At 41.0% G+C, this 16,349-nt stretch overlaps 1 protein-coding gene across 1 annotated transcript in view; it reads right to left on the bottom strand.

Moving 5' to 3' along the window:
• The window catches only part of homer3b (homer scaffold protein 3b), a 28,684-nt gene extending 13,109 nt beyond the window's left edge, over positions 1-15,575 (bottom strand). Inside the window, exons 1-5 of the mRNA XM_017716588.2 lie at positions 15,078-15,575; positions 11,794-11,950; positions 11,535-11,666; positions 10,734-10,841; positions 3,762-3,770 (exon numbers count right to left, since the gene is read on the bottom strand). Of these exons, the coding sequence (XP_017572077.1) occupies positions 3,762-3,770; positions 10,734-10,841; positions 11,535-11,666; positions 11,794-11,950; positions 15,078-15,082 (411 nt within the window). The 5' untranslated portion in view covers positions 15,083-15,575. The remainder of the gene's footprint in view (positions 1-3,761; positions 3,771-10,733; positions 10,842-11,534; positions 11,667-11,793; positions 11,951-15,077) is intronic.
• Positions 15,576-16,349: the final 774 nt, after the last annotated feature.

Genomic DNA, 16,349 nt, shown 5'->3' with positions numbered 1-16,349 from the left:
GAATCCCTTCCCATCTTCACTTCTGAAATACTCAGCTTCTCTATGATGCCCTTTTTATACCCAATGATGTTACTTAATCTGTTGCCACCATGTTTTTTTTTATATGTTGTCTTTGTACCATTTTCATATATTTCATATATCATTTTTAATATAGGATTTAAATGAGTTGCACATCAACTGCATTCTATTTTTCTGTCATGTTAAAAAAATACATTAAAATAAATATATTTCAATAGTGCTGATATTTGCTTGTTCTGCTTTGTCATCAAATGTGCCACTGATTGACACAGACTATTTTCAAGAGTCAAATTTATTTATTTCTTTTTTTTTTAAATGTGAATTAGGCTGGAAAGAATATTTGGCTCAAACAACATAAAATAATATTGAATTAACTGAGTTTGCATAAACTTACCAAATGTTTATAGCAAATGTTATACCCCCTCAGCGTTGTAACATATACATGTGGATATGTTCTAACTCACTGTTAAACTAACTCAAGTTTAAATACATATATTAATTAAAGCATGGAGTTTGAATTCCACAGCGAATTGAGTGAAAGGAGTGGTCATTGAGCAGTTTATTTTTCAAAAAAGTAAAAAGAAATCATATTAAGTAAATATGTAGTAAGAACAGTGTTATAAATGGTAAAAAAAAAAAAAACAAACAAAAAAACAATGTTGTCGCTACTGCCGCTGTGTTAGCGCTAACTGGATTAATAAACTGCTTTATATTCTTAATACTTAAGTGACCCTAACAGAACCAGAGGAATCCACCTCTGATAGCAGGATGTCCCTAATTGGTCCAGAAACTCCACTCTAAGTGGTCCAAGATGTTTGGACCCAAACTAACCTGCCCGGGTTGCAGTGGTGATGTAGCCTGATGTAGATCCACTGTTACTAGACAGAAAATCCTGGGTTGGACTGAAATAAGCTTAAAAGTTATCTGGTCAAGCAAGAAATCCTGCTTTGTGTGGCAGGCCTCAGTTCTGGGATGTTTTTGATTAGCACTAGCAGTTTAGCCTTTAGTCAGCAAGTTAGTGACATCTAGGTATGCTAAACCTCCAGCCTCAAAGTTTCGGGTTTCATAATTTGGTTTCATTTTAAATATTAACTAAACATTTGTTCACATGGGGGCAGTCGTGGGCTGGAGGTTAGGGATCCAGCCTCGTGACCAGAAGGTCGCCAGTTCGATCCCCGGAGCTGACAGCACATGACTGAGGTGTCCTTGAGCAAGACACCTAACCCCCAACTAGTGTGTATGTGGTGTTTCACTTCACAGATGGGTTAAATGCGGAGTTGAAATTTCCCCATTGTGGGACTAATAAGGGTCACTTAATCTAATTAATCTTAATTTGTAAGAGGAAAAAAAAAAGTCATACATGTTACACCTGATATTAAAATCTGTTACACTTACTAGTGGAAATAGCAGAGCAGCCCTTGGTAAATATGTGTGTGTATTTTATATACACACACACACACACACACACACACACACACACACACACACACACACACACACACACACACACATATATATATATATATATATATATATATATATATATATATATATATATATATATATATATATATATATATATATATATATACACACATACACACATATATAGATTTGTTTTCTTCTTCCACTGAATAATGAACTGAATATCTTGCCCACAATTGGCTGGTCCATTTTATGATTTTGACTGTAAGAAACAGGAGATGGCCCCCTAAACCCAGCCAACAGCCAGCAAACCAAAGAACACACAACCTTATCTTACAAGCACATGTGCAGCTGTGGAGCCCTGCGCCCATGCACTCAGAAAAAGCCTGTATTATTAATCCATCTCAGCTTCCCCCAACGGAACCTGTTCTGTTTCCAAGGCTCAGTACCAACGACTGGTTAGCCTTCTTTACAGCAGGACATGGAGAAAGGAGCGAGCTCTGGAGGCCTGCTCTCACTGCATGCTGAATATATTTAAAGAGAAAGAGCTGATAATCAAAGATAAGACAAGTCAGCACTGGCTAAAGCAGGGATTGATTAATTATACATCCAGAGGACCATGCAAAAGTAATGAGGGATCACAGATTTCTGAAATATTTCTCCCCTTATAAAATTTTATTTCACAAACATAAAGCAATGCTAGTTTTTTATTATGCTATGAGTGAAGCTCTAACCCTTAGACAAAAAGCATCTATTTTACCTTTTACTATGATGCTCTCCTGTAATCATTTCTCACTGCTTTTGTCACATTCATTGTGATGCAAAAAATGGAAAGATCTAAAGTCTTTTGAAATTCCTTTCTGAATGTGTGTGCATACTTGCTCTGAAACTGTCAGTATGTCCTGCTATAAATGACGAACTGTGCTTTTTATAAAGTGCTTCAAAGCATGGTAGCACACATCAAGCTCCAACTTCACATGGGCATCTATTTTTTTCCTAGACTAACGTGGACAGAGATTATACGCAATTCAGTGGCATATTGACTAATGGTCCATGTCCACTGCATGCAAATTTGTCATCTGAAATTTTGTTCCCCTTTAATTTTCAACAAGGAGCAGTGAAAAATGTTGGATAACGAGGGCGCAAACACGACTCATGGTGTGAAAATTTGAGTTGGCTTCAAATTCATGCAAATTACACGCTCAGATCACTGAAACTGCAAAACAGTAAAGAATGTTACATACATGCCTTATAAAATTCAAATGTCCTTGTTTATGCAGCACTGTCATAAGAAGTATTAAATCCAGTCAGGAGAAGTGACTGTTAAAGTAATTTATCTTATTGCATCTCGCTATAATATAGTATATATAAAAATACACTAGAATATGATGCATATGTTGAAGAAAGAACCCTAAAACACTGCAAAAATCAAGGCAAATCAATAGGGAATACACTTCTAGGGAATACACAGTGCTTCAGTAGTGTAGCTACTGGACTGGACTTCTACTATTAAACTAGATATATTTCTCTATGTTTCAAAATACTCTGGGGACAGATTTTACCCATTTAAAGAGGACAAAGTCACTTAATGTGACCTTAAGGTGATGAATTGTTTAGCAACATAGGACTAACCAGAATAAATAGAGCAGAAACAGCTTTTCTTAAAACTTATGCAGATTGGCTAAAATCTACAGTTGAGAGGTCAAACTGCTAAAAACAAACTAGGTCAAAACTGTTATGCAGCATCATATATGCTGACACTGGACACAACTAGGCCTCACAGCAGTGGGCTCCTTTGGGATTTGAAGACTGCTCCAACAGTGGAAAATATGATGATATATTATTGTTATTGTGATAAATATAGCACATGCTTTTGAGAGTATATCATGGGTGTCACCAGTTCTTCTAGAACACTTAACTAGTGCATGTATCATACAAAACTGATTTAGGCTGAATATAGAGAGCCTGTAAATTTTAATAGCCATTGTACTGTAACTGCATCAACTGTATAGCTTGCTTGTGAACCCATTATTTCATCATCTCATTTGAAAGGTTTAAAGATATTCTGACCAACTCTTTGATTCCTTCACCCTACTGCACATTATTAAAAAGTTCATTCAGGATTTCATTGCTACTTTAAATGTGATTGGCAGGTCTATTTTGTCTATTCCAACTGGCAAATCTCAGAACAAGTTCTACACAATCTACACAACACTCTAGTGTAGAGTGAAAAGGTCTTCAAGCATGTTTACCAGCATGTTTACTCAGATATAAGCTAAAGTCAGTGGAAGCAGCAAAAGACTGTCATAGAGACTCACCTGAGACAGCTTGAGGAGATGTTTACCCATGCCACATGAGAGAAGACACCAGAAAAAAAAAAAGAGAAAAAAGGACAAAGATTACACATCATATCTCGCATTTCCTTGATTATACTGTACTTTCATTAAAACACGACAGAATGAAGTGAGCCACAATGTTGACAACATGGTGGAACAACACATGAATAAGTTGTGCTTGCCTGACACAGCACTGTAAATATTTTAACATTAACAGATACCAGGGGGTGCAACTTTTATAAAAATAAAGACTTCCATGCAGGGGTACAACTTGTAGGTTGTTCAGAAAAGGGGAAAAACGTGAGTTTACACCAAGATAAAGCAGATAGTAACCATAAAGCATGGGAAATGGCGCTCTACGGCTAAAACAGTATGTACATCTCCGCTACTTATTTATTCATATGTTTTCCATGTTTCTTTGCTTTCACGTTTTCAGGCTACCTCTGGTTGCACGCAGCCCCTCCAAAAACAGCTTTATTAATTGATAAGTGAAGCGTTTACACCAGCCATCTTAAGCCCACACTGTTGCCTTGGAGCCTTCGTAACGCTCAGTTCAGATTAAAAATGAATAACTCCCATCCAGTGAGGGATGCATATGGCTCTTGTACATGGCTTAAGTGAAGCAAACTGGGTGCCCTATGAACTACCTCAGACATAGCAAAGCATCCACAGCAGAGCAGCTGGAGAATATGTTAGACTACTGTCCACATAACATCCACATACTGAAGCTTATTATGTATTATTGTCACACAGGATTATTAGCAGTCAGGACTGGAGTTGAGAACCTGCCATAGAGCGCCAAGTCTTTTACCAAGCGCTGTGAAGTTGAGCCAAAATAAATGAACCCACCGAGTATACTATACTGTCCCAACATAAAGATGGTATATATTGCACTGTATCATATGATGAATCAATGTATTTGTGTCCTAATGTGGACATCTTTAATAGCAGCTTCTGTTTATCAAAAAACACTTATGACAAAAATTCTCATTTCAGCTAGCATGAAAATGAGAATTACCATTATGTGTTAGCATCAAGCTGACAAGAATGTTTCTTCTATGGTTGAATACTACTCAGCACGAATCAACACATAGATTTTGGACAAATAAAGCAACTGACAGACATTCAGGCAACTTTCCTCATTTTGTATGCTCCAGTTTTACAGTGAATCATTCAGCACAGATTTTAAGTTAAACCAAACTCTGAATATTATTGGATACGCCAATGCATTAGCCCATTAACAGTCTGCTCAGCTGCTTGTAAAACAAAACCTGATTCTGAAGGTTAAATCAGAATCAGAATCCTTTATTGATCCCAGAGGGAAACTGCAGTTGTTACAGTTGCAACCATTTATGTAAACTAAGATATAGAGAAATGTGCAATATGTAGACAAGATTTAAGTTCTTATGAATATAGTATATAGGTGGTGACCGTGATAATAAATATTAGTATAAAGCAGTTCAAAATACCTCTCAGTTATTGCACACAATTATTATTACAGATATGAACAGTACTGTTAGGTATTGAGTTTTGCACAGATGAACCACACTTTGTGAATCAGGGTGTAGTTATAGAGTTTAATGGCCACAGGTAAGAATGACTTCCTGTGGCGCTCTGTGGTGCATTTTGGTAGAATGAGTCTTGCACTAAATGAGCTCCTGTGTCTCATCACCGTGTCGTAGAGTGGGTGGGAGCCTTTGTCCAAGATGGCCTGCAGCTTAGACAGCGTCCTCCTCTCCGATACTGCCGTCAGCGAGTCCAGCTCCACACCCACAACATCACCAGCCTTGCGTATCAGTTTGTTGAGTCTGTTGGCATCTGCCACCCTCAGCCTGCTTCCCCAGCATGCAACAGTAGGGGCAGTAAGGGGCAGTAGTGGAGGTTAAAGATCTGGCCCTGTGACTGGAAGGTTGCCGGTTCGATCCCCACGGCCGACAGTCCATGACTGAGGTGTCCTTGAGCAAGACACCTAACCCCCAATTGCTCCCCGGGCGCCGTGGATAGGGCTGCCCACCGCTCTGGGCAAGTGTGCTCACTGCCCCCTAGTGTGTGTGTTACTAGTCACTAGTGTGTATGTGGTGTTTCAGTTCACGGATGGGTTAAATGCGGAGGTGGAATTTCCCCGGTTGTGGGATCAAAAAATGATCACTTAACAGCATAGAGGATAGCACTCGCCACCACAGACTCATAGACAATCCAGAGCATAGTCCGGCAGATGTTGAAGGACCTCAGGCGCCTCAGAAAATAGAGATGATTTTGGCCCTTCCTGTAGAGGGCGTCAGTGTTCTTAGCCCAGTCCAGTTTATTGTCAATATACACACCCAGATATCTGTAATCCTCCACAGTGTCCACACTGATCCCCTGATGTACACGGGTCACCGGTGCCTTGTCCCTCCTCAGGTCTACTACCAGTTCCTTTGCCTTTGTCACATTGAACTGCAGGTGGTCACCAAATGTAGTATGTTGTCGTGTATTTTACTTCATATATAAAGTATTTGACTGCAAAACACATGTATTTGTGAGATTAAGCGTCTGCTCCTCCTTCTGCCATGCTGTAATTGTTAAATAAACACTATATTTCCAAAAGTATTTGCTCTTCTGCCTTCATACACATACGAACTTGTGACATCCCACTCTTAATATGGGTTTAATATGTCGGCCGACCCTTTGCAGCTATAACAGCTTCAACTCTTCTTGGAGGGCATTCCACAAGGTTTAGGGAGTGTGTTTACGTTGAATTTTTAAGGAATTTTTGACCATTCTTCCAGAAGTGCAATTGTGAGACACTGACGTTGGGTGAGAAGGCCTGGCTCACAGTCTCCGCTCTAATTCATCCCAAAGGTGTTTGAGGGTTGAGGTCAGGACTCTGTGCAGACCAGTCAAGTTCTTCCACACCAAACTCGCTCATCCATGTCTTTACGGACCCTGCTTTGTGCACTGCTGCGCAGTCATGTCGGAACAGGAATGGGCCATCTCCAAACTGTTCCCACAAAGGTGGGAGTATGAAATTGTGTAAAATTTCTTGGTGCTAAAGCATTAAGAGTTCCTTTCACTGAACCCAAGTACATTTACGGCATTTGGCTGACACTCTTATCCAGAGCGACTTACAATTTGATCATTTTACACAAGTAGGCAAAGGTAGTGTTAGGAATCTTGCCCAAGGACTCTTATTGGAATAGTGTAGGGTGTTTACCCAGGTGGGGGATTGAACCCCAGTCTACAGCATAGAAGGCAGAGGTGTTAACCACTACACTACACCAACCGCGGTACTTTACACCACTGCATTTGACGCTTTGCATTGCACTTGGTGATGTAAGGCTTGGATGCAGCTGCTCGGCCGTGAAAACCCGTTCCATGAAGCTCTCTATGCTGTTCTTGAGCTAATCTGAAGGCCACATGAAGTTTGGAGGTCTGTAGTGATTGACTCTGCAGAAAGTTGGTGACCTCTGCCCACTATGTGCCTCAGCATCCACTCACCGCGCTCCAATCGCTTCCACTTTGTTATAATACCACTGACAGTTGATTGTACAATATTTAGTGAGGAAATTTCACGACTGGACTTGTTGCACAGGTGGTAATTCACACAGCTCCTAAGAGTGATTCATTCTTTCATTAATGTTTGTAGAAGCAGTCTGCAGGCCTAGGTGCTTGGTTTGATACACCTGTGGCCATGGAGGTGAACAACTGTATTCAATGATTTAGATGGGTATGTGAATATTTTAGGAAAGTATATATATATATGGAGGTGGAGAGATGGAGCCGCAGTGACCACTCCCCACACAGGTACGAGCACAGACATCTTTTACAAACGAGTAAGTAAGGGAGGAAGCTGGCCTCCAGGCCAAAGGCAGGCCAGAGACAGCTTTTTTTAAAATGTGTAAATAAAGCATGTTAGTTCACTTGCATTGGTGTCTGTGTGTGCGTCTCTGAGCTCTTTTTGGGTTTCCTGGGCAGTATCCTGTGACTGGGAAACAAGCAAGACTCGTAGGCATGCTGCAGCTCCAGCGTGAGCGAAGTTAGCTTGATTTTGTTTTGTTTTGCTTAAAAATAAAAATAAGAATGAATGCAGAGACGGAAGAAAGCAAAGAAAGGAAAGCAGAGCAAGCAACCTACCCTCATCCTCCTCAACTCTCTGGACTGCCTTTACTGAGTCTGGAGCGGGCAGCTGGCTGGCTCGTTTAACAAGCAGCAGGTGGGTGGGGTTACCTTACCGGTCCCTACACCCATGGAGGGAAAGTGGCACCCTTCACCGCCAGAATGTGGTTGATGCACACTGTGTTTCGGGAAGAAACCCCATGCCGAGGACTGCACCAGTGGGAAGAGGCAGCTTTGTTGCTGCTTTGTTGCTGCCGTGTGCTCCCCAAGGACTTGGACGAGGAAGACAGTGTGGAGTGATTCTTTGGGCCTGAGGAGGTCGACATCCTTGTGTCGCAGCCTGCCCACGGCCTCCCGACCCTTGTGGACCTGCCACTTCTCCTGCTGGAAGACAAGTGGCACGGCACAGTGGAAGCCCCTTCCCCCATCCACTCAATCCCTCCCACCCTGGATTGGCTTCTCTCCTTCTCTTCCCCGCTGTGTTCTGCTGGCCTGGAGAGGGCAGGCCCATGGAGGAGGAAGAGGACTTCCCTTGGCCGGAGTGGCTGCTACGGCCCAACACCTGGGCACTGCCTGGTGTCCCGATGGGCACCCCAGTGCCAACAGAGGGTCCTGGAGAACACCACAGAGCGACAGTAGCGCCAGGTGTCCCGGAGGACATTCCAGAGCTTCCTGCATCTCCAGCGCCACCTGGTGCTCAGCCGCCCCAGTGCCAACAGCACTTCCTGGTGTCCTAGAGGATGCCGGGAAATCTTCTATAGCACTGCAGGGTGTTTTGGAGAGTGCACTGGAGCAACCACCAGGATTTCCCACTTAATCCACAGCAGCCCTGCCTCTCTTTCCTCACCTCTCCACCTTGGGCCAAGCCACCAGACCTCGCCTTTCCTTTGACCTTTGGTGGAGAGATGGAGATGCCGTGAATACTCCCCACACAGGTGCAAGCTGCTCCTCTCCCTTGATTTAGCGCAGCCGGGCCTAATGAGGAGAGGAGCACAGACACCTTCTACAAATGAGCTTTCTCTGGAGAGTAAGGGAGGACGCCGGCCTTCAGGCCAAACACACACCAGAGAGAGTGAGAGGAGAAGGGACTCTTGGAAAGCCGACACCGAGTAAGCCGTCGTGTATTTAAGTTTGTTTTGTTTTGATTTAAATGTGTAAATAAAGCGCATTTGTTCACTCACGCTGGTGTCTGTATATGTGTCTCTGAGCTCTTGCTGGGTTTCCCGGGCAGTGTGCATTGGCCCCTCTACCGGCCGAGCCACAATATACATGAATTTTAGGAAATATCATGAAGTTGCAATTACAAAACGCTACTTGTAATTGTATATGTGTACAAGCGGATCTTGACTGCTCCAAAAAGGCAGACAGGCAGCTGTATCGCCTTGGATAGAGAACAGACAACGCAGATTATATGTATTTACATCTATGATTGAGATCAGAGGTCACTAATAGGCGGAACACGGTCCAAGTCAAGACCCAAACGCTATCCAATGTTGACTTGGACCTACAACCGATAAACTATGGAGCATTCTTTCATTTTGATGGGGTGGTCCTATTTGGTTTGGATTATATTGGTCAATACTGACAACCCATGGTTTGGTATCAATGCCATCGACATTATTAGCATAATTTGCAACTTGTTTCGTCACAGCATTGTAAAGATGCAAGCTTGCTTTTTTCCAATGATAGGACAAAACCTTAGATACTGACCCAGTACAACTCATCCCCTCATCCCAAATGTTACAGAAATACAAGAAGAACTGCTTAGCATAACAACCATAAAATGTATCCAAAATTTGGCAAGAAAATACAAGTTATAAAACAGAAAAAAAATATGTGAAGAGAATTCATGAAAAAAGAAATAACTGACATGAATGAAAACTATAAAGAACTGGTGAACCTGTCACAATGTTCAAATACTCAGATGATCACAATTATTTGGGCCAATTTTCACAGTTTAAGGCTTTTATAATAATATTTTTACACTATTAGAGTATTTTTTTTAATGGGTGCACTTTCAAATAAAAAGCAGAATATGCATTTACTGAGACATTTAATGGATGTCAATAACTTGACTTGCTGCTATAACACTATAGTTTCAATGGAGAATCTTATCTGCCAGTAAAGCACTGTTCAACAAAAACTACTAAATAAAATTCAAATATAACACTTAAAAATGTAAAAAAATGTATAAAAATCTAAAATTATATTGACCTATTTAATCAGTTAGCAGAATTGTTTAATTCAGTACTGTATGAGCAACAACATTTTCATATTGGTTGTGCCCTACAAAACACTGCTACGTCTTTATTGGGCACAATATGGAAATCACGGATGAGTGCTGTCCAGATGGAGAATGAAAAAGGTCCGTCAGCTGTAAAGTAAAAAACACTGTGGCACTGAATTGCCCTGCTGAATCCATGGGGCAATTAAATTCCACAGGGGCTGAAACTAGCATCTCCCCCAGATCTGCTGCCATATGAGGCTGTGTTTAGTGAATCTGCGTATGTAAGCATGCAGTCTACACAAGTTCAGCTAAAAACAGTTCAAATGCTTTTTCAAGGAACTGGCTTAATTCAAATGTGTACAACACTTTTATATTTATATGTTACATCAATGCAATTACTGTCAAAAGTAAGTAAACCACAACACAAAATATTGTTTATGTAAAATATATTATTTTTTTATACATTTGAACTCAATGCATCACTTCTTTCATTTTGGTATCACAGGAAATCAGAAACATATCTGACCTGTAACTTTAAATACATGGTACTGATCAAACATAACAGGACATACACAACTGTCACTGAACTGTTGTTGTGAGAGTTACAGTGCATCACTCTAAGGTGTGGTTACCTGTGGGGCAGCGATGTTTAGACCAGCGTTGATCAACTCAAACTTCTCTTGGGACTTCTCCCGGACGAGCCGTGCTGCTTCCTTAAATTCTTTGAACTGTTCTGAGAACTGTAAAGAAAGAGGAGAGAAGAGAGAATGAAACTAGTCAGAAACTAATAAAAATGAAATAGTTGATACTTTAACTTATAGGGTACTGCCAATTAAAAGAACAATATTGGAACGCTCACATAGTCCTGACCAAACAGAGAATATTGCAGGTCAGTCTTTAACCATGTCATACTGTTGCTTCTCCAGTTTGTTTTTAATATACTGGACTTGTATGTAAAAATGCAGTACTAGTACTTTCATATTATTGCACAGCTTTATTCTAAAACATATAGGGACATTTAGTGAACATAATTCTATATTGCATTCTTTTATATATACAATATACATTATACAAAATTTATGAGTGAAAAACTGATTTTTTTTTTTATTTACATGAAGTTCAACTTTTTTCTTAGTGTTTGGTATGCCCACCTTTTGCTTTAATGACAGCGTGTACTCAAACTGGCATGGACTCCACCCAGTTTGTGTACAAGTCACTGATGATCAGATCAAGTCTTCTCAACATGTACTTATACCCAGGAAAGGGATAAGACTTCTGGTATGGTTTTGCACAATGGCCTTAATGTAGTCAGATTTTCAAAGTGGTCTCAAATATTTTAACCCCACTGCAATTCTGATAGTGATACACAATCTGGTTTATATGATATACATAGTGATATACACTGCCAAATCTTTACTGGGAAAAGTGTTTACCTGTTGAAGCTGTTGTTCTGTGGCGAAGCCTAAGCCATACACCGTGTTCGCCCTGCTGTCTGCCCACTGGCCGAATTTCTGTGACGTCTTGGTGAAGGTCATGTTAGGTGTGATGGTGCTGTTTATAATTGCCTGTGTCAAAGTCAATGCCATAAGAGGTGCATTTTATAGCATCCAAGAAGACCAGGTCATTAAAGAAAGACACAGACTGCGCATTACATTATGAAGCGTCCTTCTGCAAGTAGTCTGGATATCTCACCTTGGTACCTCCTACACTGATGATGCGATATACACTCCTGCTGGCATCGTAAAAGAATGAGACAGTGACAGCATGCTTGCTGGCAGGGATCCAGTTTCTCTTAGTGGCTGGATCAATTTGGAAGACATGTGCCTTTGCGCTGAAGAGTGGCTGCTCCCTGTGGCATACAATAATATTCACATTACACAATATCCACTTTATTGAGGTGACTTCATTAAAAGGACAGATACCAATTTTAATAAAGATGCCTACAATTCTGAAAACTCTTACAGTTAAATTGAAATCAAACTGACTTCTTTTAGACCTTGTTAGTTTATCTCTCCAGACACATTTAGCACAGCTCATCATATATTATTTAAAAGATAAAATTCTTGTTTTTCCTGGGTGATACAGCAATGTAATCAGATATCAAGAATCGACAAGTCGACAAGCCTTCAAAGATTTCAAGTGCCATTTTAATGCTTTCTGATTTTTCATTATGTTAGCATGCACTGTGAAAGGAGAATATTAAACTACAATATCATGTTTCCCCTCTTCCACCACTGTTACTTAGCAAAGACTTCTGGAGGCCATGTTTCAAAATATGTTGCATTGTATAATTTATGTTTCATGTTGACTAAGTAATATAAAAGCATCCACCCATCCATTTTCCAAGCCGCTTCTCTGTCAGGAGTCGCGGGGGGGTGCTGGAGCCTATCCCAGCAGTCATCGAGCGGAAGGCAGGATACACCCTACACAGGTCGCCAGTCCATCACAGGGCAGACAGACATAGACAGTCACTCACACCCAGGGGCAATTTAGCATACCCAGTTGGCCTGACTGCATGTCTTTGGGCTGTAGGAGGAAACTGGAGAACCCAGAGGAAACCCACACAGACACGGGGAGAACATGCAAACTCCACACAGAGAAGACCCCGGTCACCCGGCCGGGGAATCGAACCTAGGCCCTCCTTGCTGTGAGGCGACAGCGCTACCCACCACGCCACCGTGCCGCCTAATATAAAAACAACAAAGTTCTAACACTGAACTCTCAAAAGTACCTCAACTGTTCTGTTTAACGGTCTGTCTTAAAAGTCTTTATAGTGTATAGTGCAATACATCCGTTCTCAAATATTATTGGTCAGACTATGGCCAATGCCAAAAAGCATGTAAACCCCTAATGTCAACCAGTTTTACTACCCAAACATTCTAGTAGATGCACATGTGGAATGAGACTTAGAGGAAAATACACTCCACCAACATTGAGGCCCTAAAGCTAACTTGCCTGGTGGCCACAGACAGACATTCTGTAGAACTACGCTACCCTATTTTATTATTTATCCATCCATCCATCCATCCATTTTCTAAGCCGCTTCTCCTTCAGGGTCGCGGGGGGATGCTGGAGCCTATCCAAAGTATAGGATCAAGAAATGAGGAAGTGTGTGCCCTCTCAGCACCTGAGATGAGCTGGATAATTGGGTCTGACTAACTGTAGGCTCTACAGGTTTTAAACATCCCACTCAGCAACTGCAGAAAGACCATCATGGCTCCAGAACCAGCTCTGAGATTTTACTGTGACAAAGACTGGCAAATGTACACCACCTGAAAAAAAAATCACTGTTCTTAAAATACTATTTTTGTGCAATAACCAGCCATCAGGGCTGGGCAATATGTAGTTAGTTATCTAACTGACTACATACTAGTCAATAATGGCAATTCCACACTGAACTGCATCATTTCATTCAAATGAATGAATTAGCCAAGTCTTACTGAGGTGCCCTCAAGGCAATTCCCAGCTTTGTGAGTGAGAAATCCAACAATAAACACCTTTACATTTCATAATTGTTACTGTCAAGATGAAAAAATGGCTTAAAGCAAGAAAAAGAAAGACAAAGTTGAAGCTCTCTTGAATATTTGTTTGTGTAATATATAATAGGAAAACAGTTATAATCAAAAACAGAACATGACATTTGGTTGCTCTTCATCAGCCTTATTACCGAGCCAATGTGCTGCCATGACACGAGGCATTCTGGACAGCCTTAAGCATCGTCATCATCAGAAACACTCAAGGGTGGCTGGGTTCTGATGAGGATGGTAGGTCAGCTTCCCTCATCTCTCAGCTGTTATGTCTGGTTTTACAGCTGATGTCTGCAACACCAGCGTGCTCAAGAGCACTAGAGTGCTTCCCCGAAAGTAATTGCCAGGGGAAACGCAGAAACATATAATTGACATAAGGCCATCTCCACGTAACCACTTTCTCTCCCCTTTTAGAAACATCCCGCTGGATAACTGGGTCTTTCCATGCATCTTCCACTGGGACACTACAAGAAACGCACCATCTGATTGTCTAATCATGAGACCCAACTGCCACAGCAGCTCTGTTGGCAGCTAGTGTAAGGGTTGGCCTCAGGAGAGGATTTGTTTGAGAACAGTCTGTCTCAGTTCCCTTTGCTCACTCAGGCTACAGTAAATGAGGATGTGAATCCATGTCAACGTGGCCAAAAAAAAAATTTAAATAAATAAATACAGGAGGTTGTACTGAGTGAATTAAATATTCCATTCAATGCAGTGTAATCCACCATTTAATATAATGTGTTGCCATTCATTTTTTAATGTAATCTATTATTACTCTAGTGGTAATGCCATGTTAAGTGTTTTGATTTTCGACTAGAAATGATTGTGTATGAAATTCATGAAATACATTAATGTGAAATTAAAATAAAAAGATCAAATAAAAATGTTTTTGCTTTCTTTTTTTATTTACTTTTTTAAATGATCATTTAATACTAGCCTAGAAACTACAAACCTGAGCGTTTTGTGAGAATGACAATGGCTCTTTTTTTGGAGTTTTTATATTGGTTATTATAGTGGGCTGTTTTGCCAAAAAAATAGTATAACGAAAAAACAATAACCAGTTAGGCGTCCTAACCTAAGCACACTTCCAAGAACCATAGCATAGATATATTATGCTCTCTTAGTAAAACATGAGTTCGTTGATCTTCTGTACTACAAACGCTTAAAATAGCTTAGCAATGAACAGCTCATATTTCACGATTTCAGCAGAACTGAACGGGGCACTGTGATTACCACGTTCAAAGGAACAAGGCAAACAGAGAGGATGAACTAGTTATTCACACGGTCATCTACAATCTCCAGAAACTGAAATAATAATGAAGCAAAAGCAGAAGTTAGTTGGAGGCGACAAGCAAGACCATTTAGTGCGGAAGGTTTGAACGCTTTCGAAACACAACAAGCAGTGAAATGTAAGAAGCTAGGTTAGCCAGGTTAGTTATGCGAGAAACTCACCCCATTTTCCACCAAACTGTCCTCTGACTGACACGAATATGTGGAAGTGTTTCGCACAGCGGGTTTAGCCTCGAAGACTCCTTTCGGGGCAAATAGCTGACAAAATAGTCCGGTAACTTCTTCAGCTGCCTTTTCTCCCTCTTTCCAGCTACGTGAATGACGAACACTCTTCTGTTAGCGGTAAACACAGTTGTTTCGTTTAGTTCTTCGGTGTTTTGTCCGTTATGTGTTGTTTGAGGGCAGCGGGTCTCTCCTTTGTTTGTAGTGTCTCCAACGAGTCTCGTTTTCCTTCTTCCCCATATTCCGCCCCCTCTTCCCAGTCTGAATGCTAGGCCGTGTTTGGCATGTTGCGGGAAAGCAAACGTTCTCGTTTCGGATAAATTCCTCCGATTCCTTCTTTGGAAATCCTTTTAAACTAATCTGCACCGCTAAAGCGGCGTTCACTTACTGTACTACAGCGTTTGAAATATGGTAACTTGCGAATGTGTTCCGGCGCCACCTGCTGGCCACATCATGCAGTGCAGCACAAGCTGGCAGGCAGCTGCAGGCGAAAAACTCAAGCTAAATGCTGAAAGAATAACTCGGGTGTGTTTGTGTTGGATCCTCATAATGAATTTTGATCATGCCACTAAATCTGCATAAACTGTGCAAGTGCAGGTACAATCACACTATAGTGTGTTGTTGAGCTGTAGAAGAATCAGAGGAGGCCATATTTCTCTTCATTGAGAAAAACAGAAAGGCTACAGAGCTGATAGAAAAATAGCAGGAGAGGTCACCTCCAACAATGAAACACCTGCTGACGGTGACCACCCCTACCACACTCACCAACCAGCTGAACACAACAAAACACAAGCAACACAAAAGCATATTTTAAAACTACATTGTGTAATAATTTTACCTTACAATAGCAGCTTCAAAATCATTTTGATGGCAAATTTTGGACTTATAATAGTGAGAAAGGTTTCTCTGTTATTGCCTCCCTGGGCTCAGAAAGCCTTCTATAATGCTAAGTAACTTCTCAGGAGCAGGCACGAAAACTCTCGTGAGAGCTGTGTAACGCTGACATCATGTCACACATTAACAACTATGGCTCTTCAGCTAGCTATAAGAAGCTAGCTTAGTATTCTCAGTATGGACATCATGGCAGAAGCGGCAAAGAGACTGAAGAAGACGTCGGAGGAAGCAAGAAAGAAAAAAAACAGAGTGCGAGGATGGAACCGGATTAGAGTAAATCTCAGACTGGCTTTTACTCAATGGTAAAAGCTAAAGGAG

This window comes from Pygocentrus nattereri, chromosome 15, assembly GCF_015220715.1.
Source record: "Pygocentrus nattereri isolate fPygNat1 chromosome 15, fPygNat1.pri, whole genome shotgun sequence".
NCBI lineage: Eukaryota > Metazoa > Chordata > Actinopteri > Characiformes > Serrasalmidae > Pygocentrus > Pygocentrus nattereri.
The sequence above is the reverse complement of the archived record's forward strand: the minus strand, read 5'-3'. Positions and strand labels throughout refer to the sequence as shown.